At 43.3% G+C, this 23,121-nt stretch overlaps 1 protein-coding gene across 1 annotated transcript in view; it reads left to right on the forward strand.

Moving 5' to 3' along the window:
- Nucleotides 1-23,121, forward strand: part of NUP205 (nucleoporin 205kDa) — a 74,555-nt gene that overhangs the window by 16,044 nt on the left and 35,390 nt on the right. Inside the window, exons 7-15 of the mRNA XM_006861156.1 lie at nt 3,726-3,890; nt 8,308-8,483; nt 11,416-11,532; nt 11,712-11,849; nt 14,451-14,601; nt 16,816-17,021; nt 19,537-19,719; nt 21,167-21,217; nt 21,730-21,939. Of these exons, the coding sequence (XP_006861218.1) occupies nt 3,726-3,890; nt 8,308-8,483; nt 11,416-11,532; nt 11,712-11,849; nt 14,451-14,601; nt 16,816-17,021; nt 19,537-19,719; nt 21,167-21,217; nt 21,730-21,939 (1,397 nt within the window). The remainder of the gene's footprint in view (nt 1-3,725; nt 3,891-8,307; nt 8,484-11,415; nt 11,533-11,711; nt 11,850-14,450; nt 14,602-16,815; nt 17,022-19,536; nt 19,720-21,166; nt 21,218-21,729; nt 21,940-23,121) is intronic.

A 23,121-nucleotide genomic window follows, 5' to 3' on the forward strand; every position in this document is an offset into this window, starting at 1 on the left:
TGTTGGTGGTAAGATTGAAGAAGGGCAATATTTGCCGATCAGAGAGTCACCAAATGTATTGGGACGTTGAGATACAAGAGCCCATTTTGAAAACACTTGGAGCCTGGTTTGGTGTCTCCATTGTCCTTTGGCATTCGGACGGGAAAGCATTATAGGTTCTGAAATATCAGGGTTTGCACAGGCTTCGCTAACCTGTATATCGTGTTTGTGGTTTAGCCTTATTTTCAAGCCTTTCATGAAAACATCAGGAAAGATAATTAACTCCAGTCATCAGTCATGTTTCCCTGATGTGTTCCTTGGTGCAGAGAAGATTTCACTTGGTAAACTTGTGAACAGTCATTGCCTAGACCTGAGAATCTAAAAAGGGATCCCCACAAAAATCGGCAGTTGCCATTTACCATCATTAATCTTTCTGACGCTTCCAGCCCCGGGTTCCCTGTAGCTGTGTCCTCTAGACGTCTCATTGGGCACGTGGGAGCGTGGGCATTTCTGGCTCCTTTCGGCAACCACTGAGCCATGAGGACAGGCTATTTAAACCACAGTTCCTCTTAATCCCGAGCCCTGGTATGGCTCTGTAGGATAAGCACTGGACTGGTAACCACAAGGTCCTCAGTTGAAATCCACCAGCTGCTCTCAGAAACCCTGTACAGGTTATGAGTCAGGACCGACATGACGACATACACCACCACCACTTTTAACCCCCAAGTGAGTTGTCACACAGTATGTTGTGTGTCACAGAAAGCATCGGTCAGATTCCCTGGGTTGAATGAAGTAAGACACAGGGTTAAGCAGAGTTGCCCAAGGCCTGTTTCAGGCCTCATTGGAAGGTGGGGTTCTCATTAGCCAGATAGAATGAGGTGTTCTAGGCAAAGATACGGAGTGCTTTGCTTTGGGGTGTAATTATACTAGAGTAGCGTGTTTATGAAGTCCTGAGGTGGCTCTGTAAGCACTGGACTGCTAACCACAAGGTCGGCTGTTGCTTCTTAGAAATCCTATACAGGGTTGCTATGAATTAGAACCGACTTGGTAGCACTTAACAAGCTCTTTTGTTCATGCTGTGTACCTTTGATTAAGAAATGGGAAGAGTGAATTGTTTAATGCATGTTTGATAGTAGGCAGAACCTTTTAAAACACAGAATCAAAGAATGGGTTCCTGCGAATCACTGAACTGGTTGGTCATAAGATGATATCAGAAGGAAGTCCCAGAAAATAATGAAGTGGATTGTGCTATTCAGTATTTCTTGAGAGTCCTGTGCTTATTTGAAGCTCTGTTGTTGCTGTTGGTTGCCATCGAGTCAATACCAATTCATAGCCACCCTGTGTACAACAGAACGAATCACTGGCCAGTCCTGGGCCAACCTCACAATCTTTGCTACGTTTGAGCCCATTGCTGCTGCCACTGTGCTAGGCCATGTCCCTGGGGCGGGGGTCTTCCTCTTTTTCTCCGACCCTCCACTTTACCAACCATGATATCCTTCTCAGGGGTTGTCCATTCTGATAATATGTGTGACGCATGAGAGATGACGTCTGGCCACCCCGGCTTCCGAGGAGCACTGGGGCGCTGTAGTACAAGTAACTGGAAATGGGAAACCCTTTCATTTATGTTGTAGCCAGAGTGGATGCTTGTTTGAAGTTTACATCCTTTGTTTTGATCATTTTGTTTGTTATTCAGGCTACATGTCTGTATCTAGTAAGATTCTTTGTTTTGATTATTTTGTTGTTCAGGCTGTTTATCTAGTACAATATTTTTCTTTCTAACTTTCATTTATCTTGTAGTTGTTGAGAATATGCACAGCAAAAACCCCAAATCAAACCCACTACCGTTGAGTTGATTCCAAGTCATTGCAACCCTGTAGGGCCGAGTAGACCTGCCCCAGAGGGTATGCAAGGCTGCCAGCCTTTAGGGAGCTGAGTGCCATGAAATGGGTTTGAACCACTGACTTTCTGTTTCACAGCTGAGCGCTTAACCGCTACACCCCCAGGGTTTCAGATACACAGCAAAAGCTACCCTAGTTCAGTAGTTTGTGCATGTACAATCCAGTGCATTGATTACATTCTTACCCGCTTCAACAGGAACTGCTGCTCTCCAAGGTACCTGTCTAATACGGGAGCATGGTGTGGGGTGGTGTCTAAAGACTTTTGTTCCATTTATATTACTGCGTTTAGTTATGTAGTGAGAATAGGAAGCTCACACATAACACAGCTTCGCTAATCGTGGGAATTGCTGTTTTCACTCTGATCCCATTTACTAAAAGTGCCATGGGCTGCCAAAAGAGCCAATAGATCTGTTTTGGGAGAGGTGCAGCCAGAGTGCTCCTTGGAGGCCAAGATGGCTAAACTTCGTCTCTCATACTTTGGACATATTGTCAGGAGGGAACAGTCGCTAGAGAACGATGTCATGCTGGGTAAGATGGAGGGTGAGAGAAAGAGAGGAAGACCCCTAACTAGATGGATCAGCCAGGTCGCATCATCGATGGCGTCAAGTGTGGCAGCGGTAGTGAGGTTGGCCCAGGATCGGACACTGTTTCGTTCTGTTGTGCATGGGGTCGCTATGAGTCGGTTCCGACTCGATGGCACCTGACAACAACAACAACAAAGAAGCCCTGGTAGTGTAGTGGGCTATGTGTTGGGCTGCTAACCACAAGGTCAGCAGTTCGAATCCACCAGCCACTCCACGGGAGAACGATGCGGCATTTTGCTTCCATACGATTTACAGCCACGGAAAGCGTGTACAGGGTCACTAGGAGTTGGAACCAGCTTGACGGTGTGTCAGTGTTATAGCAGCAGCAAACAGTTCTAAGAAGTGCAGAATGTTCAAGGTAGAACTTTTTTTTTTACTAATTAAGCTAAATCGTTGTTCCTTTTTAAAATGACTTCAAGGGATATTTGTGGCTTAAGGTATAAAGATGATCTTAGGGCAGGCAGTGTTTTCAGGGGTTCATCCAGCCTCCATGGCGCTTCCAGAGCCCTTGAGCATTTGAGATTCTGTTCTACAGGCATTTCCCCCTTTTGATTAGGATTTCTCTGGAATTTCGATCTGAGTGTTCAGTAATGGTAGCGGACACCATCCAGTTCTTCTGGTCTTCTGCCTAAGGAGGTTGTTCATGGAGATAGGTAGCCACACTTTCCTGACTCCTGTTTCTGACTCTCTCTCTTCCTTTGGTTGCTCCAGGTCAATGGAGACCACTGCTGTGCCTTAGATGGCTGCTTGCAGGCGTGTAAAACCCCAGACAATGCACTAGGCAGTGAAACACAAGAACTAAATACGTCATTAGCCTAATTACCTGGATGTCCTGGGGAACCAGGACCCATGAGCTATTTGAAAATCTTGTTGTTTGATCTTTAGATAACGGTGCATTTTAGAGTTTATATGCAGAAAAACTCTAAAGGGTTTAGAGGAGCAGCTGGTGAGCTTGAACCGCCCACCTTGTGGTTCAGACCAACTTTGCAGTCCAGCGCATTAACCCACAGTGCCATACCAGGACTCCAAGAACAACAACGGAGAAGAAAGGATTAGCTTTTTTTGTCATAAATATTGGTCGTCTATGTCTACAAGTGACATGAAAATGTCAAATTAGGGTCACTATTCTCTCCCACCTGTAGCTGGTGTACAGTCCGTAGAGTAGCATTCATTTTCATTGGTCACATTCATTTCTGTTGATGAGAAGTGAGAGTGGACCTCTCTGGTGGTTGGTGCAGTGACCTCTCTGCCTCTCTGTTTTCAGACATGCTTCACCAGCTCCCACTCTTAACAGAGAGACAATACATCGCCACCATCCACTCGCGCCTTCAAGACTCCCAGCTGTGGAAACTGCCCGGCCTGCAGGCCACCGTGAGGCTCGCGTGGGCATTGGCCCTCAGGGGAATATCCCAGCTCCCCGACGTGACAGGTGATGTACTTGAGGGGAGTTTGGCTGTGAAGAATGGCATGTCAGCATTCAGTGGTATCTGGGAAGGGGTGTGTGAAATACATGCCTGTGAGCCCAGTAACATTTCTTGACTTTTAGACAATGAAACTTGGTGATGTAGTAAAACATACAGGTAGTCTCTGACTGAAGTCGGGGTTCTCTTCTGAAGACTCTAGTAAGTTAGTTCTGGCATCAATTCAGTACCACTTTTTTTTTTTCCCAGTTTAAGTTTTCTTTATTAGTGTGTTTATACATCTCATCTTGAACATTTGTGAGATTAGTGTGTTTATACATCTCATCTTGAACATTTGTGAGAGATGTCATCAGCAAGCTTTGCGTGTAGTACGTTGTACAGAGCGCTACTGCCGAGAGCATCAAACACAACCCAGAAAAGCCTGGTGGGTGAGGCAAGGTGTGTAGCTGGAACATGTCCTTTCATGCAGCCAGTGATAAAACCCTTTTAATGGCTTCATTTTCCTTCAAGAGTTTAAAATTTGAAATGACAGTGTTACATTTAAGAATATATCAAAAATGAAAAAACCCTACTGTTTTCATTTTTATTCATTTGTTTGGTTTTGTCTACGGGCAAAGTAACACTGGTTTCCACATTGTGTCAAATGAAAAATAAATTGTAAACAAAAAGTCAACATACCAGTCAGGAGTTGATGTAGAATTCGGACTTTGGCAGTCACGTACCCACTGTTGGTCTGATGGGTCACAATGTGTCATGACTCCCTCATAACTGCAGAAGAGTACAGCATGGGACGTGCCATCGAGGCAGTTCAACTCATCGTGACCCTATACAGGGTTTCCGAGGAGCACCTGGTGGGCTTGAACTGCTGATCTTGTGGTTCACAATCCAGTGCTGTGATTGTGGCTCCTACAGTGCCACACCAGGAGTCCAACCTTACATTTACGTTCATGTTATTATCCTGATGGTTTGACACCATTGCAGCCTTATGGGCCCAAACGTAACAACACTAGTGAGGACAGCGTGGGACCGAGCAGTGTTTCTGTTGTGCGGTGTAGGGTCGCTGTGACTTGGAACTGACTCGATGTCACTTAGTAGCAGTGGTTTACCCTGACAGGATGAGAACTGTGCTGTAGAACACACACTGTCCTGTGTGCAGGTTTGATGGTAAATCTGCAAAGACTCTGAAATACATGACAGTGTCTTCTTGTGCCAGGTGTTGGCCACTTCCAGCATTTTACCAGCATGATTCTGGAACATCTTTTTCACTTGTGCCATGCTGTTCCCAAGAAGTCGGCCTGTTAAGAGTCTCTCTGTGGTCAAGTTGTTTTTATTTTTGCATTCACGTGTCAATTCTATTTTTTATTTGTAAGTTGCCCTTGGAAAATTTAAATGGCTATGTAATAGTTAGTCATACTCACACACTGTGGTCTGATGCACCACTTTTAGCCTAGAATTTGCTGAGATTGCTGTGGACTGATTAGCTGACAACTGGCTTGGAGTTACAGACCTGGTTTCAAGTCTCAGATCTTTGGCTGATGACTTACTCTCTTTGAGTCTATGTGCTCATACCTTTTCACAAGCTTAGATAATTGGAGACATTTTAATTTGAATTTCAAAAGTGTGAAAAACTTCTTGTGTTTATTTGCAATTGAAAAAAGATGAATAGCTAATCTTCTTGAAATAATCCAGATGGGTTTTGTGTTTATTTGCTTTACTGTACCTATAGATGTGTATGTATATAATGAAAATTTGCCTGCTTAATCAGTTTTTAATGTACAGTTAGTGCAGTGAATTCATTCTCCATCTTGTAGTACCATCAGCGCTATCCATTTCTAAGAGTTTTTCATCCCCCTGTATAGACACTGGGTACCTCTTTAACAGTAACTGTCCCCACCACCTCTCACCCCCAGCCCTGTACTCAGCTTTGGTCATTTGCCTATTCTAGCTAGTTCCTAAGTGGGATCAGATCGTGTCTACATGTTTTTGTCTGACTTACTTCACTCAGTAGGATGTCTGTTCATCAGTGTTGTATCAGAACTAACTCCATTTCTCTTTGTCGGTAAATGCTGTTCCATTGTGTGTTTTGTGTATCAGAACTAACTCCATTTCTCTTTGTATGTAAATGCTATTCCATTGTGTGTTTGAACACATTTTATGTACTGCTAATGGACACCTGGCTTGTTTCCACCTGTTGGCTATTGTGACAAAAGTCTTATTTAACAAAGGTCACAATTTTGAAAAAGTAGTTTATATGCTCTTCATAGATTTCTGAAAAGATTATCAAACATGGTTATTACATTCTCACATTCTAAAAAAGGAAATGCATTTAGAATGTCACTACACTTTGCATAATTGTAATCTCCGATGTAAATATTGGAACTCAGTTTATGATAGCATAGTAGTGCTGTTTTATGATCTAAATAATCTTAGAAGGTGTTCTTACATGGGTCAGTTTCAGTCTTAATTCCAGTGTTTCCAGATTCAAATGACCCTTTGGAATGAATCACAATAATAATTAATTAGTATTAATATTAATAGGGCAGTCCTGGTGTGGTAACTATTGGATAAGCGCTGAACTACTAACCACAGGGTCGGAGGTTCAGTCCTACTTACTGCTCCTCGGAAACTCTACACAGAGTTGCTATGAGTCAGAACCAACTCACCAACTCCTAACAACAGGAATATTAATAGGAGTCCTGGTATTGTGCCGTAGGGTAAGCACTGAGCTGCTAACTGCAAGGTTAGTGGTTCAAACCCACCAGCCACTCCTTGGAAACCCTATGCAGAGTCACTTTGAGTAGGAACCAACTTGATGGCGCTAAATAACACCAACATTATTAATCAGCATCATGATTGATCGTAATACAGAATTAAGGAAAGGAAAGATGTGCATGGATAAGAAAGATGCTGGCTTTATTTCAAAATACAAAACAAACCATAAACCAAAAAGAAGAAAAACCGCGTATCTATTTACTTCTGTCTGAGAGTCTTCTGGGTTAGATCTGTTTCTTACCTTGTCAAGGTAATGGAAATACCCTTTTAGTTGTCAGGAGACTATGTAATTGATCTCTGCAACAAGCAAAACCTATGTAGCAGTTCTTTTCCAAAACCAAATTGCCATAAAATTGCCTGGCAATTTAAAATATCTAAAAGAAGTAACTGGAAAGTCTCATTTTATGGAAGGAATCAATGCTACCTCTTCCCCCGCCAAAAAACAAAACTCTAATATAAATCAGATAAAGCCTCTGTAGATCAAGCAATCAATTTTTAGGCTATCCAGAGCTCAGAATGCAACAGTAAAACCACATGGTGGGAAATTGTACAGGACAAAGCCAACGTTTCTTCAGGAAATAAATGGCAAGAGAAGACTTCCGACTTAGGAAGCAGTTGTAATATGTGGACATTATTTAGATCCTGCTGAAGCAGCTAACTGGACAAAAAGTAAAAAGCAAGCCAAACCAAATGGGATACTTAGCAGACGGTTGTTGGTGTTAACTACCGTGGAGTCGGTTCTGACTCATAGTGACCCTGCATAGGGTTTCTGAGGCTGTAAATCTTTATGGGAGCAGAAAGCTTCATCTTTCTCCCATAGAACGTCTGGTAGTTTTGAACTGCCGACCTTGAGGTTAGCAGCCCTATTCGTAACCACTATGCCATCAGAGCTCCTTAGAAGACTACTGGATACTTTTAATAGTAAGGGATTATTGTTGACCATTTTTTAAAAATCAGATAATGATATGGTGTGCCTGTATGTGCTTTTCCACAAAATAAGGTTTGGAAAAATTCATTATACAGTGAACATTCTGAAGCCTCTTTGTATCTTCTTGAGTTGTACACAGAAATATTAGTGGGTAAAATGGATTCAAGTGTGGGGGTGTGTCTAGAGGAGACAGGAGTGGCCATATGCATTGGTGAATATGGTGCTGATGGTAGGTGAAAGCACATTATATTAGTCTGTTTTTAGATGTATATGAAATTTTCCAGATAAAAAGTTTAAAAAATTTTAAGTAGCCCAGTCTGTTGATAAAATTTCATTTTCCAGTTTTTGCTGCTTGAGTACTGAATGATTGAAGAAATGAGACCAGATGTTGGTTCCTCTCTGTCTTCCGCTGGGATCAAGGCCTTAGCACCCCCACTGCAGTATGCTGCTGAGTGATCATAGCTCCACGTAGACAGTGGTGTTTGGGCAAATGTCTCTCTACTCGGTTTCCTTCATCAGAGACAGTGTATTACAGAGGACACACTTTTTGCCTAATGCACACTTTTTTTTTTTTTGGTTACAGTTTTTCTCAGGGGTTTTTGCCCATGGCTTGTTCTAGAAGGTTGGGAAGAGATCTGAGTTAGAACCGTTTGCCACGGTACTATGAGACACTGATTTGGGTTAGTGACGTTTCCCCCATGTACTGTTTCAAACTGTACTTGTAGCTCTGGCTGAGTTCACAGAAGCAGACGAAGCCATGGCCGAGCTGGCGATTGCTGACAATGTTTTCCTGTTCCTCACCGAATCTGTGGTGGGCTCAGAGAACTTCTACCAGGAGGAATTCTATATCCGGAGAATCCATAACCTCATCACAGATTTTCTTGCGCTTATGCCGATGAAGGTAAGTGGGCTGTGATGTTGTGTTGTTTTCAACTGCGATTGAGTCGGTTCTGACTCTTAGCAACTCTGTATAGGGTTTCCAAGGAATGGCTGGTGAACTTGAACCACCGACCTTGTGGTTCAAACTGACTTTGCAGTCCAGCGCATTAACCTACAATGCCACACTAGGTAGTAGGAAGAAATATTTACCACAGGGAACGGCTCATAGTGAGGAAGGAAGCGGTACGTGAAAATGCTTTCAGGAGTAGACAGTCACTAGCCCCAGGGCTTTATTGAGAGCTTTCCGGCGTGATTTGGAAGAGACACAGTGACAGGTCTTCAGCTCCTTGTTTAGACTCTTCATTGTAGTGTGTACATGGGCTTTGGCCTGGGTGCTTATGCTGGGCTGAAGCCATTGTGTTGATTGAAGGGAATGTTCTGGGAGCGACTGCAGAGGGCGCTCTCACAGCATATCCTCTGTGTACCCTGTGGCTAAAGAAGCCACTGAGATGGGGGCGGGAGAAGCTCTAGAAAACCATCTTTGTGTGTGAGTGTGTGTGTAACAAAAAATAGCCTGAAACTTCTACGTTTGTACTGTTGTCCCACAGCTTGTAGACCTCCTGAAACTACAAGGCCTCTTGCCTTGTAAAGGACCCAGACTGGCAGCCCTTTGTGCAGTATTTCAGGAATCCAGTGTTGACTGAGTTTCTCCTGGGTTCCAGGTGTTGGGTTCCAGGCTTGCTAGTGCAGTGTAGAAGGTAAACAAGTAGGGGACTCATTTCCTGCCAACAAAGAATTGATCATCTAGGTGGAAAGAGAAGACATACCCAGGAGAGTAACAAGGGGGCTTCAAAAAGCTTGTGGAAAAAGGGAATGAAAAGATCATGGAATTTCTCCGTGAGCTTTTTGAAGCCCCCTTGTAGGTAGCAAATGAGCGGCAGAGGAGTACATTGTCGAGGAGTTTTCAGTGTGAGGACAGCCCTCTGAGGACTGGAGTAGTCAGGAGTTATGACAGATCAGCTGAGGCTTCAGCCAACAACCTAGAAGGACTTCATAGATTCACATCCCAGAATGTTGAAACAGAGACAAAAGTCTAGCAAACCCTTGCATTTTACAGCTGAGGAAGTGAACCCTGAGAAGGACTAAGGCTTCAGGGTTTTCCTAGTTAGTTGTCTGTGTGGGACGCTGATTATGAGAGAATCTTCATCTGGAATGTTGATGACTCAGCAGTCTATTTTGAAAGAACAAATTTAAAATTTTTTATGATGTCCAATTTACCTATGTTTTTTTCTTCTACGGGTCATTTTTTTACCGTACTTATTCAACCTGTATGCTGAGCAAATAATCCGAGAAGCTGGATTCTATGAAGAAAAACGTGGCATTAGGATTGAGGAAGACTCATTAACAACCTGTTATATGCAGATGATAAACCTTGCTTGCTGAAAGTGAAGAGGACTTGAAACATTTACTGATGAAGATCAAAGAGCACGATGTTTGCTATGGATTACATCTCAATGTAAAGAAAGCAAAAATCCTCACCACTGGACCAATAATAAACAGCATTCTTATCAATGGAGAAAAGATTGAAGTTGTCAAGGACTTCATTCTTCTTGGATCAACTATCAACACTCAGGGAAGCAGCAGTCAAGAGATCAAACGACGTATTGCATTAGGCAAATCTCCTGTTCAAGACCTTTTTAAAGTATTGAAGAGCGTAGATGTCAGCTTGAGGACTAAGGTGCACCTGACCCAAGCCATGGTATTTTCAATAACCTCATATGGATGCGAACACTGGACAGTGAATAAGGAAGACCGTAGAAGAATTGATGCTTTTGAGTTATGGTGTTGGAGGAGAATATTGAAAGTGCCATGGGCTGCCAAAAGAACTAACAGATCCGTGTTGGAAGAAGTGCAGCCAGAGTGCTTCTTGGAGTCCAGGATGGCCAAACTTCATCTGTCATACTTTGGGCATATTGTCAGGAGGGACCAGTCTCTGGAGAAGGATATCATGTTTGGTAGAGTGGAGGGTCAGGGAAAAAGAGGAAGACCCCCAATGAGATGGATTGGCCAGGTGGCAACATTGATGGTCTCAAGTGTGGCAACAATAGTGAGGTTGGCCCAGGATCGGGCAGTGTTTCCTTCTGCTGTGCATAGGGTCACTATGAGTTGGTACTGACTTGATGGCACCTAACAACAACAACAAGAAGCGTGGTCAGTTATATATATATATATATCCGACTGGACAACACTTAGCAACAACATATGTGTGTGTGTGTGTCTATTTCTGTACTCTGTTCTATACCCTTGCTCCGAATGTCTGCCCATTTTCCTGGTTTTCTCTGTAGTCGTTCTGTTGACTATTCAGAGACAAGTGTTGAGATCTTGGACCGTGATGCTGGCTTTGCATGGCTGGGATGAATGCTTAACTGAGACATGGTTTCATGCTTCTCTTGGTATTTATTTCTCCCAGTGGTTCTCAACCAGGGCCACACTGTCCTCCAGAGATGTGTGGGAAATGAGTGGAACCATTTTTACTTGTCACAATGACTGTGGTGTTGCTATAGGTGGTGAGTTAACAACTGTAAACAGTTTCAAGCTGGCTGAACATCCTTCAATTTGTAGGCTAATCCTTCACAGTGAAGAAGTGTCCTGCTCCACACGTCAGCAGTGCGGTCATTAAGAAACATTCTAGTTAAACTCAACTTCTCTGTAGTGGAAAACTCACTGACACTTTAAGATATTTTAAATATAGTAAGTAATAATACAATAATGCAAAGTCATGCAGCAGTAGAAGTTCTGGCATATTTCTTTCCATCATTAAAGTGGAATAGATACTACACAATGTTTTTCTTTTATGTGATCTTGTTAGAGCAGTTCCTTAATTTTCTGATCTCGTTGTTATGGACCCATGCGTAATAGCCTTCTGTCTTAAGCCATGTATATGTGTTGTCTAGGTGAAGCAGCTGCGGAATCGGGCAGACGAAGATGCCCGAATGATTCACATGAGTATACAGATGGGTAACGAACCTGCCATGCCGCTTAGGAGGGACCTTGAACACTTAATGCTCTTGGTAAGCTGTTAGATTGGACAGGGGCTCTCTCTGTCTTGACATCATTTTCTGCACATTTTGGAAAGTCACAGGTCTAATACTGTAAATCCACATGGTTAATAAGAATATACTTTTTAACTTTAAAGTAATGTTTAAGTTAGGAGACATTTTCCCACAGTGTCTTTGCTCACTTCTTGCAGATTGGGGAGCTGTACAAAAAGAACTCCTTTAATTTGGAGCTAGCGCTAGAATACTGGTGTCCCTCGGAGCCTCTTCAGACCTCCACGATCATGGGCTCTTACCTAGGGGTGGCGCATCAGCGACCTCCTCAACGCCAGGTGAGTTTCAGCTTTTATCTGTGGATATGCTGGTAGGGTTACTGGGACTGTTGAAAGCATGAGAGAGTGTCCTCAGCTGACACTATTATGATGAGACACAAATGATTGTTAGTGTCATCTCTAGAAATGGACCTTGTCATTGAATGGAGGTACAGTTGAAGTCCTCAGACTGAAGTTCTGAGCGTTTGGCGTTCACGTTGTGCAGCTCTTTACTAGGTCCTAGCTATGTGTCTGAAGGAGTTGAGACAGAGGTGCCTGGTCCCCTTACACCTGCTGGTATGCTCTTCATGTGTCACTTATTTGAATTTATGGACCTTTTAGTCTGTCCTCTATAAACAGTAACTAGTAGTATAAATAGTAGTATAGCCCATCTGACCAAGTTGGGGAAGCTAGGAGAGGTGAGGTACAAGCGCTGAAGAAAAAGGCACAAGAATTGATGAAACAATTGCCTTTGTCAGTAGATAATGCAATGAAAAGCTCATTTTCTAGCCTGTATTAACAGAAGTATGATGAGCAGAGGCTGAACAAATGGAACTGAGAAAAAATGTAACTCACACCTCACATCTTAGTGTGACAGTTGGTACCATGACATTCTGCTCCTAAATAGTTGTGTGTATCTCTTTAAAACAAGGATATTTTCCTACACAATCACAAACTCTTGTGATATTTAATAGATTTAGCATACTTTTCACATATCTGTAGCATTTTCAGTTTTAAGTTACAACCAGTGACTTTGATATGTTTGTTGTTGTTAAGTGCAGTCGAGTTGATTTCGATCCATAGTGACCTTGTATAGGGTTTTCGAGGAGCAGCTGGTGAGCTTGATCTGCCGACCTTGCAGTTCAAACGACTTTGCAGTCTGGCGCATTAACTCACGATGTGAGGAAGATGTTAAGACATGAACGTAGCAAGCAGGAAGGTCTGAGTGTGTGAGCGTGGCTTTGGCGAGAGCACAAAGCAGCACAAGTGTAGATTTCTGTCAAAATATTCTGGATTACTAGGCCTTTTCACTGAGTTTGACTAGGATTTTGGATTGCTAGGCCTTTTTACTGAATTTGACTAGGATTTTGGATTGCTAGGCCTTTTTACTGAGTTTGACTAGGATGTGGGGCCTCTAGATCCTAAGTATTCCAGAACACTTGGATATGCTCATGAAGAACCTGTGCATAGACCAAGAGGAGGCAGTCTTTCAGAGAGAACAAGGGGACACACAGTGATTTAAAATCAGGAAAGGTGTGCTCCAGGGTTGTATCCCCTCACCATGCTTACTCCATCTGTGTGTTGAGCAAATAATTTGAAACAGTGCAGTATGTATAGAACATATACACAGGGTCGCTGTGAGTCAAAACCGACTGTGTAGCCCTTGACAGCAATGAAAACTTCGGGTATGTTAACAGGAGTAAAGGACATCAGTCTTAGCAAAGTGGAGGGTCAGCGAAAAGGAAGACGCCTCTCCATGAGAGGCATTGGCACAGTGGCAGCAGCACAGGGCTCAAGTGTCACACCAATTGTGAGGGCGGCGCAGGACCCGCCAGGACTTCGTTGTATTGTGCAGAGGGTTGCTGTGAGTCAGACCCAACTGAACAACACCTAACAACAACAGTGCTCTAAGTGTACCTCTGAGTTCGCTGGTTAGCCTGAGATAAGTACATTTCCTACAGTTGTTTTATGTATTTAAAAAGTCAGCAGTTAGATGTTTTGTGACATTAAGGTGTTTTGAAAGAAATATACTTAATGTTCACAAAAATGTACTCGGTAATTGCATTTAATTGTTAATGAAGGCTTGTAAAAACAATTCTTCATAAATAGAACCATGAGATTATTTTGTGTTTCGAGGGATGAAATCAGAGTCCTAAATTAGTTTTAGTGCCCATATTGCTTTTATTAGCTGATCCAGGTTACTTAAAAGTCTAGACACACACAAATACACACATATCTTTATGTGTATAGATATATATTAGGGTAAGTGATAAAATGTTGCTACTAAGATTCCAATTTATACATGCATAGGTTTGTTTGAAACAACACTTTTGAAAACTTGGCTCTGATCAGGGGATGGCTGTAGACAAGTTCTCTCAGTAATGCACCTGTCTTCGTCTCCTTAGAGTGCCTTCAGAAAAAAGGTCCAATCAAGCCAGTGGCTGGTCCATTTAAATTCAAGGCAAAGAGAGAGGTCAGCTCAGAAGGTCATGGTGATTGGTGTCTGGGATTCCCAATGGTGACCTTGATAGATTTTCTTAAAAACAAAACAGCGCACACACAAACACACAGGATAATCGCAGGGGCTTATTATGAAGAAACTTGAAGAAAATTGAAAATTGCCTTGACGAGAAGTTTCCCAAACTCAAGGAACATTTAAGAAGAACTTGAGTCCCTTGAAGATGCCATTCTTAGCGAGGTGTGAACTGAAGAACTCAGCATTCTTTGGGGAAGGGTTAGAGCGAGGCGGAAACACCGCCTTCAGAAGTGTGGAGATGGGGGTGTGTAGAGAAACAGTTGCATCTCATTTTGATGCTTTTGTTTGGTAAAGATTTGTATGATTTTCTTGCATTACTTTTTGATTTATCCTGTGTGTGTTCGTTTTTTATTTTTTTATTTCAGGTTGTGTTATCCAAGTTCGTTAGACAAATGGGAGACTTGTTGCCACCAACAATTTACATCCCTTATTTGAAAATGCTCCAGGGGTTGGCCAGCGGGCCCCAGTGTGCGCACTACTGTTTCAGTCTGCTCAAAGTCAACGGCAGCAGTCACGGTAAGGGAGGCCACCTGCTGTCCGCGTTTGTCGCAGCATTTTTATTTGCCTTATGGTTTGGACTAGGGTTAGTGTTAGGGGTAAGACTTGGGCTAGTGTTTTAGGGTTCTAGCTAGGTTTATTACACTTATTTTATGTTTTCCTTGACATCTGCTTGACCTCCTCTTCTAAGTTATCCCCTCTGTCATGGGATTTTTGAGTTCGGCGTCACTTTCCTGTTCAAGAACTCTTGGTCATTTGTGATGCTCTCTACCCAGGTAAAGGTCCCCTTTCTAAGAGGAGGCTCAGTAGCCCTGGTGACATCCTGCACAGTGGGACCTCACAGGTTGGGGGACTTGCTGCGCTGCTCTCTCAGACACAGGTCACTCACAGTTGTCAAGGGCACACCTGGTACTCAGAGCCTGCTGCTCAAGCTGTGTGACTCCATTTGTCTTCCTAAGGACTTGTTTTCAGATCTAAGCAAGTACTGAGAGTTTTCCTCTCAGCCCTCTTCCACTTTGCTCGTTTCATTTTCCGGTGTGGGTCTGTTTGAACCCAAAAGCACTTCCCGAGGGAAGAGCAGCGTGTATCTGTCAGCCAACTGCTTTGCTAGGAAGATACTGTTCTTTTCCTCTACACAGCGGAGGAAGTAGGTCTAGAAGTGAAGTAATTTCCCCATGTTCACAGTAATTGCAGAGTCCTGTTGTCACCGAGATGGGCCAGGGTTGGGACCGTTGTCACAGTTTGCCTGGCTTGCTAACGTGCCTCACCCATCAGTGGTGATGCGCGCCATACACGCCTCAACTGTTGTCGTCTCTTTCTTTGGAACTTGACATTGAGTACTCGGCCATTACTCAGTAAGTTTCCTGACAGCACGGAGTACCTTCGGGATGTGGTTGTTAAGTGCCCTCGATTCAGTTCTGACTCACAGCTATCCTGGATAGAGTTTGAACGACCAGCCTTATGGTTAGCAGTCTAGTGCTTATCCTACATCACCAGTGGGTAACTTGACGTTCAGTACTTGGGCACCTTTTCCCGGGTGCCATCTTGTTTTTAAATGCCATCAAATCTATATCCACTCCTGGCCACCCCAGTATGTCAGAGTAGGTCATGGTCTCTATAATGAGCTCTGGTAGTGTAGTGGTTACGAATCGGGCTGCTAATCTCACGGTCACTAGTTCAAAACTACCAGTTGCTCCGCGGGAGAAAGATGAGGCTTTCTGCTCCCGTAAAGATTTATAGCCCCGGAAACCCTTTACAGGGTCGCTATGGGTCGGAACCGACGCCACGGCACATAACAAGGTAGTCCTTAAATGATCATAGAAGCTAGACTCTTGTTTAATTTTGAGAAGACATCAGGAGATATTTTGGGGTTTGGATTTAAAGATGATCTCAGGACAGTAGTTCCGGGGCTCATTGCTTCCTGCCTCCAAAACGTCTCCATAGAGTTTGAAGTGGCTGCTTTCTCACTAGGTTGTCAGGTGATTTTCCTTACCCTAACCTGGACAGTGAGCCTTGGGTAGCACCGAAGATGCATCGAATTTGAAACTTGTAGGATACTGGAACACATTGGTTGCTTTAAATTCCTTTTCCTACTCCATTTCCAAGCATGTTTTGGATGTGTACTTTTTTTTTTTTTTTACTTTTTACTGTGAATTAAGTGAAGGTTGACAGACAAGATCCTCAGTACATTCATACCCTTTATTTCATCTCCCCTACACGATGCACCAACACTTACCCCACTTCCTCCTTCTGCGTCCTATTTCCGTTCCACCCACCTTCTCATCCCTTCTCAACTTGGTCCTTAGACAAATGGTGCCCTTTTGACTTTGAATGATTGGCCATTACTAGTGTTATTGTCCCCTCAACATACCTATCTACCGCTTGGCTGAAAATTGGGCTGCGAGGGTGAGTTCATTTCCAGAAGAGGGCCACAGTCTCAGGTTGCTCCAGTATTTTTCTCACTGGTACATCTGGTCCTTTTTTTGTTTTGTTTTAAGTAGTTTTGAGTTTTGTTCCACATTTTTTTCCTACTGTATCCTGGACCCCCTGATATGATCCCTGTCAGAGCAGTTGGTAGTGGTAACCGGACACATCTAGGTCTTCAGGTCTGAGGCGTGGAGACTGAGAGCCACATGTTCCCTTAGTCCATTGGACTAACTGTCTCCAAGGATCTTCAGTTCTCATCCAGAGGTGGACATTTTTTGAATACCATTTTGTGCTGCTTCTTTGCAGTTGAAAACATTCAGGGGACGGGCGGCAGTCCCGTTTCCTGGGAGCACTTCTTCCACTCCTTGATGCTCTACCATGAGCACCTGCGGAAGGATCTTCCAAGTGCGGACAGTGTCCAGTACCGCCACCTCCCTTCACGCGGCATCACCCAGAAGGAACAGGATGGACTGATTGCTTTCCTGCAGCTGACTTCAACCGTCATCACTTGGGTAGGTGATGCTTGAAAGCATGTCTGTGTCGTAGCACAGTGGCATGTTAGTGCCTCACTGGGACCCCCCGCCCCAAGTTTTTCTGCATGCTTAAAAGCTGATGACTGGTAAATTTAGTACCTACCTAGCATTCTGTGCTGAGCCTGTTTGTTTCCTTGACCTTTAGAATGTAAAAGTGATGCTAGTTTTGCTTGATGTCATAAGCTGAGCCTGAAAATGACAGCCAGAAAGGTCAGTGAGGATCAGGTGTAGGATGGACATCCTGCTGGAAGGCTTTCTACTGGAGAGGGGGATATATGTGCGTGTGCTGGTGTGGGTGTGTGTATCAAGGTGTTTTTTTCTTTTTAATGTTTTATTGTGAATTATGTAGTAGTTTATATGGGAGAACATTAGCTTTATAAAGTATATTTTAAATTAAAGCTATTCACGGAATTCTTTTCTTTTGTTGTCTTATACCATATCATTTTACAAAATGTCACCAAGTTCAGTTTTGCAAAAATACTCTGCTCAGAAATATCTCCTTGTGTTTCCCTACTTTTGTTTCCCTACTTTTCACTGGTACAAAGGCAAGGTGTTCAACCTGATGTTGCTTCTGAAGGATAGGGCTACGGGCTCTAGCTTGCTGGGTTTCTGACGATGCATTCATTATGCAGCTTGCACATAAAGTTAGTGATGATCTCTCCTGGAGGTGGGATGGAGTGATACCTGATACTTAATACCACCTGCCTCCATTTTTCTTTTTTTTTTTTTCAGAAAAAGACAAAGGATTTATTTATCTGTTGATCCGTACTGCTTATTAACAGTATAATATATTGCATTGTTCCAGAACTCATTTTATTTTTATTTTTTATATTTCTTAATGGTTTATTGTGAATTACGTGATAGTTTACATGCGAGAACATTAGTTTTACATTCACCTTATTGTATATCATTTCATTGCCATGGTTACAATCCCCTCTGTGCATAATCAATCAACCAAATGGTACACCCTACAAGCCTGCCCCCCGGTTGTCAGCACATAGCCCCTCTCCCTCTCTGGGTCTAGAGTCCCCAGCCTCTCCATCTCTGCCTCCATCTCTGGCATCACTGCTTCTTTGAGTAGGGTTCTGCTCTCCGCTCTTCTCCCTTGATCTTCCCAGGGACCTCCACTCCTAGACTGAAAAGTTAATCACTCCCCTCCTTTTGCTACAAAATGTCTTCCTTTACATTTCCAACCCTCACAATTAGTCCTGATAATAATTATTCACTGTTGTATCACAAGAGATCCATCCGCATTTCCTTTAATCAGCCCCGCCCAGACAGATTGGATACTACTCAGTGGAGATTCTACCTTCCTCCACGCCCTCTGGATCTAGGCTCCCTCTTGAAAGCTTGTAAGCCAGTCACTTCTTGCCTTTGTAGCCACCATTTTGGGTAGCCAATGTCCAAGTTGCCCATCCCTGTCTACTCTGTATGGAGGGAGTGGGAATGATCCTCACTGTAAAGATTTGTTCCCGCTCTTGAGCTACTGCATCCATAGGTGTAGGTCAGGTTCATCAAATTGTATCAGATTACTCTGTTTTTCCTCTTCTTTCTTCTTCTAGTTGAGCTCTGATCATCCAGTCATTGAAGCCAGGTCAAGTGGGTATTATCTGCAAGTGTGGATGTTCTTCTTATCAGCTGGACACTTCACTCTCCACTCTAGTCCTCTGTGGCTATGCCACTGACTCTGGGCCCAGGAGTCCCCAGGTGTTGCCATACTGCTGGCCAACCAGGTCTCTACCCGAGTTCACAGGAGTCTATTGAGCGTTGTAGGGCTTAGCTCACCGCTTCATTGCTGTTTTTCCCTCACCTCCCCTTATCAGTGACGAATGTGGTCACCAATCAAAGTGTGCATTCCCATTGAGTCTTAGTTTTGGAAGGGGATTTGTCCTGAGGGGGCCCGACCACTTGCCTTGGTGTCTCCTGGCCGAGCAACTTGCTTGTTCTTATAGTAGTCAGTTGGACTGCAGTTAGGACTGCCGTTACTGTTTTGTATTTTTCCTGTCAGTCTTTCTTTCAAGAAGTATTTTCTGTTCTTCTAGCTGCTCCAGGCTGGTCTGCTTGTCCTTTCAAGTGGAGATTTCCCACCTCAGAAGATTCTGGATGCTGTTCAGCCTTCCACCTATAGTCTTGTGTATTGCTTCCTGTGGAGCCTCCTTCACTGGGCATGCTTTAGCCCCATTTTAGGTTTCCAATCAATTAATATGCAGAAGATGGACTTACAAGCTTTCTATGGTGATCAGAAATCATTTTATTTTAATTGCCTAATTGTCTGTCTGTACTATTTTCCGTATTGGAGCTGGAAAAGTAACTCTACAAAGTCTCTTCCTCCTTCATTCCTTCAGCTGAAACAGTGGTGGCCTTCAACCTACTCGCTAGGCTCATCTCTGTTTTAGTTTGCGTTAACTGTCTGAGTGCTCAGAAGACATGCCAGGGATTTAGATGGCGTGCCTGACTTCTTCCCTGTGCTTGCTTTCCTGCATGTAACCCTCAGAGTGAGAACGCTCGTCTGGCTCTCTGCGAACACCCCCAGTGGACCCCAGTGGTTGTGATTCTGGGCCTCCTGCAGTGCAGCATCTCTCCCGTCCTGAAAGCGGAACTGCTGAAGACCCTCGCGGCTTTTGGGAAATCTCCTGAGGTTGCTGCTTCCCTCTGGCAGTCATTGGAATACACTCAGGTAGTATGATGAGCACTCTGATTGCCGATACATTTAGGAAGGGGGACTTGATAATGCAATTTAGGTGCACTCTGCTCACAGTTGTGCGCATTCCCGTGAACTAGAAACCGAGCCTCACGCCCTGGGCTAGTAGTCTCGCACTGGATCACTGGAGACTCATTCTTCATATAGCTCTCGGCAGCTTTGTCTTCTATAGTCTGCAAGCATTCCTCAGCTCTGGCTTTAAGTTCGGAGTAAACCTTTTTTTTTTTTTTTTTTTAATATATTTGCAGTCATAAATGGCAGGAGTGCACCTTTGTCTTTCCATCGCATGTCAAAAGAACAAAGTACGTCTATATATCTGTGCTTTGTCATTGTGGTGTTTCTTGCTGAAGGGAAGGGTCACTACCTACTAAGTCTGCACGGCAGTTTTCGTAGCAGCTGCAAGAGTTTTGTTGGTACTGTGGTCTTGACCTTGGGCAAACATGGGCACATGTTGGAAGGAATTTCTGACTTCTTCACACTTAGGACTATATATATGCTGATGTGAGAGGGAAAATCTGTGGGTTGATAATGATGTTTGAATCTCAATGAATTATAAACTTTTCTTTCTCAACTGGTATTTTTCTGTCAAGTGGAATTCAAATATGTTCTGAAGTCAACAAGGAAGTAAACAAGGATGTGCTTTATCTCTAGGAGTGAGAAGTACGTCTAGAAGTGGTTTGGAGCAATCTATGTCTAAGGCTTCATAGACTGGAAGCCAGCCGGCCTTCCTAACTCATTACTCATAGTTAGAAGCAACCATTTTGAAGCACTGAAATATTTTCGATACCTTTCTAATGCCTGAAGATGTGAGGCTTGTTTTCAGAGACAGCATGAGTGGAGTTGGTGGGGGCTGAGGGGCCGAGATGAATGCTTCACTCTGAGCCCAGACTCAGGAAGAAGCAGTGTCCCGAGTGCCTCACACTGCTTTATGCCACAGATGAAGTGGTCCTGGGTGTAGACCTTTCTATTCTCAGAGCCATGCCATGTTTTGAAAATAAAGTGTCTTGAGTGTCTTAGGCACCTAACATAAGCTCAGGAAGGAGCATCTTAACTCAGAGCTGCTCACTGCAGGCAGCTGATTCTGACTATGTTTACATTGTGATCTCTCTGGTGCCAACGGTAGGGAAGATTGTATATAGACCAGTGTCATACAGACCACTGGAGTTTCATCCCATAAATCCTTTAAGGATTCATTCCGAGAATATCTGAAGGGAATGTTGCTGGGGAAAGTATCTCTCTGTGTGCACTTAGAAAATGCCACTTACACCAGGTAAGTGGCAGCTGGGCTTGAACCTGACATGCGTGTTAGACAGCATCCCTCACCTACTTGCCTTTAGGTGTGTGGACACCATGGGTGGGCTGATGATTATCGTGTTGTGAAGTCCCTGCTATTCACCTAACATCTCATTCCTCTTGTTTTCAGATCCTGCAGACTGTAAGGGTGCCAAGCCAGAGGCAATCTATTGGTATTGAGGTAAAGTTTTCTTTTAGTTAGGATGCTAAAAATGACGCAAAATGATCTGACCCTATTTGAATTTATTTTCATCTGAAGGGTTCTGGCCAGTGTTGAAATGGAAACGAAACTCTCAGAGAAAGGAACCAAGATAATTCTGGTTTCCTATCAGGGTTTGAACTCACTTGAATGAGGTCACTTGGGTTATTCCGCAGTGAGAGTTGACTTGTTTTCATTGTCTTTACTTCTTTCTCCTCACCTTGTTTTTTGAAGAAATATTTAAGGTTTCTGTTCTTAATTCAAAGTCACTAACAGAATCTGAGAATTTGACATTTTTCCATTTGATGGGCAGGGATTCAAAACAGTACTTTTTTGAGTCTTTTCCCCTCAATGAAAATTGGTAGTATCTGTTATGTGTCTTTGGGTCATGTGGTTTTATGGCCATATGAGTGAATGTAAAAGGCTGTGGGCTCTGCAGCTGATAACTCTATCTTACCAACTTTAATGTCTTTGTCTTTATTTTCCTTTGGAAGGTTGAGCTGAATGAAATCGAGTCCCGGTGTGAAGAATATCCCCTGACTCGGGCCTTTTGCCAGCTGATCAGTACCCTGGTGGAGAGCTCGTTTCCTTCTAATTTGGGGGCTGGACTGCGGCCTCCTGGCTTTGACCCCTATTTGCAGTTCCTTCGAGATTCTGTGTTTCTCCGATTCCGCACGAGAGCTTACCGGAGAGCGGCTGAAAAGGTTGTTACGAGGAGAGCTTTTTTCCTCCTGATTCATTCACTGTTGCTTGTTCCTTTATTAAAGAGCGAGAGAAAGAGCTGTATACTCATTTTAGCTTTTGAGAAAGAGTACAATTCATATGCTTGATTTAGAAATGGCCATGGGCTTGTTGGTTGATGAACAATATCACGTGAACCAGAACAGTGGCTTTTTAACTAGGCTGAGTTCATAGTCACTTAGGTCTTTAATGGAACCAAGTTTGGCCATTGGAAATGCACGTAGCCCTTACTGGGCTGATTTAGGTTAGAGATTAGGTGAGTGTAAGCCCACACCCCAGTTTCGGTCAAGTAATTCTTCTGGGCTATGGAGCGGTGGCCAAGTTGGAAGCAGTATTGAGAAATGTTAGGCATTGCTACCAGGTCTTGGAACCAAGGGCGTACTGACGTTCAGGCAAGGACTGTTCTGGGTGGAAGACACCCAACCTGAGCTTACCGTAGGCATCATCTGAATGTAATGCCATTATAACCATGAGGCAGGTGCTATTAATATTCCCATTTTACAGATGGAGGCTTAGCAAGGTTAAGGAACTTGCCTAAGGTCCAGGACCAGGATTTGAACCTAGGACTCTGATTCCAGATCCAAGCTCCTAACCACTAAGCTATGTAAGAGACCTTTTCAGGTTCTGACGTACTTCATTTTAGTTGATAATGCTGTTTAGTGCCTCACAGGATATACCCACAGATGGATCTTATAGAGACATTTTTGCCTCATTTTTCTAGTTTGTTTTTTTTTTGAACCTATTGGGGCTATTCTTTTTGTTTGTGTTTGTATTTAAATGATTATAAAAGTAATTGGGGCAATTAAGAAAATAGAGAAAACTTAAGGAGAAATGATATTACCCTTAATCCTATTGCCAGAAGTTAACTACTTTTCGTGTTTTTCCTATGCTTACATACTTAGGTTGAGATAATTAGCAATATTAATTGATAATTCATTTTTTGCTACTTAGCATAGTGTCATGGGAATTGTTTTCATTTCCTGGAAGATCCTTTGACAGGTTTAATGGCTGTATCACATCCATTACTTGAATCTCCCATAGTGTATTTCCTCGTTGCTCTATCATTGAGAGAAGTGACAGTTTGTCAGTTGCTTATAATTGTTTACTTACCATGTTGTAGAAGTAAATGCCAAGAGGACTGCACG

The sequence above is a fragment of the Chrysochloris asiatica genome, unplaced genomic scaffold (assembly GCF_000296735.1).
Source record: "Chrysochloris asiatica unplaced genomic scaffold, ChrAsi1.0 scaffold00041, whole genome shotgun sequence".
Taxonomy (NCBI): domain Eukaryota; kingdom Metazoa; phylum Chordata; class Mammalia; order Afrosoricida; family Chrysochloridae; genus Chrysochloris; species Chrysochloris asiatica.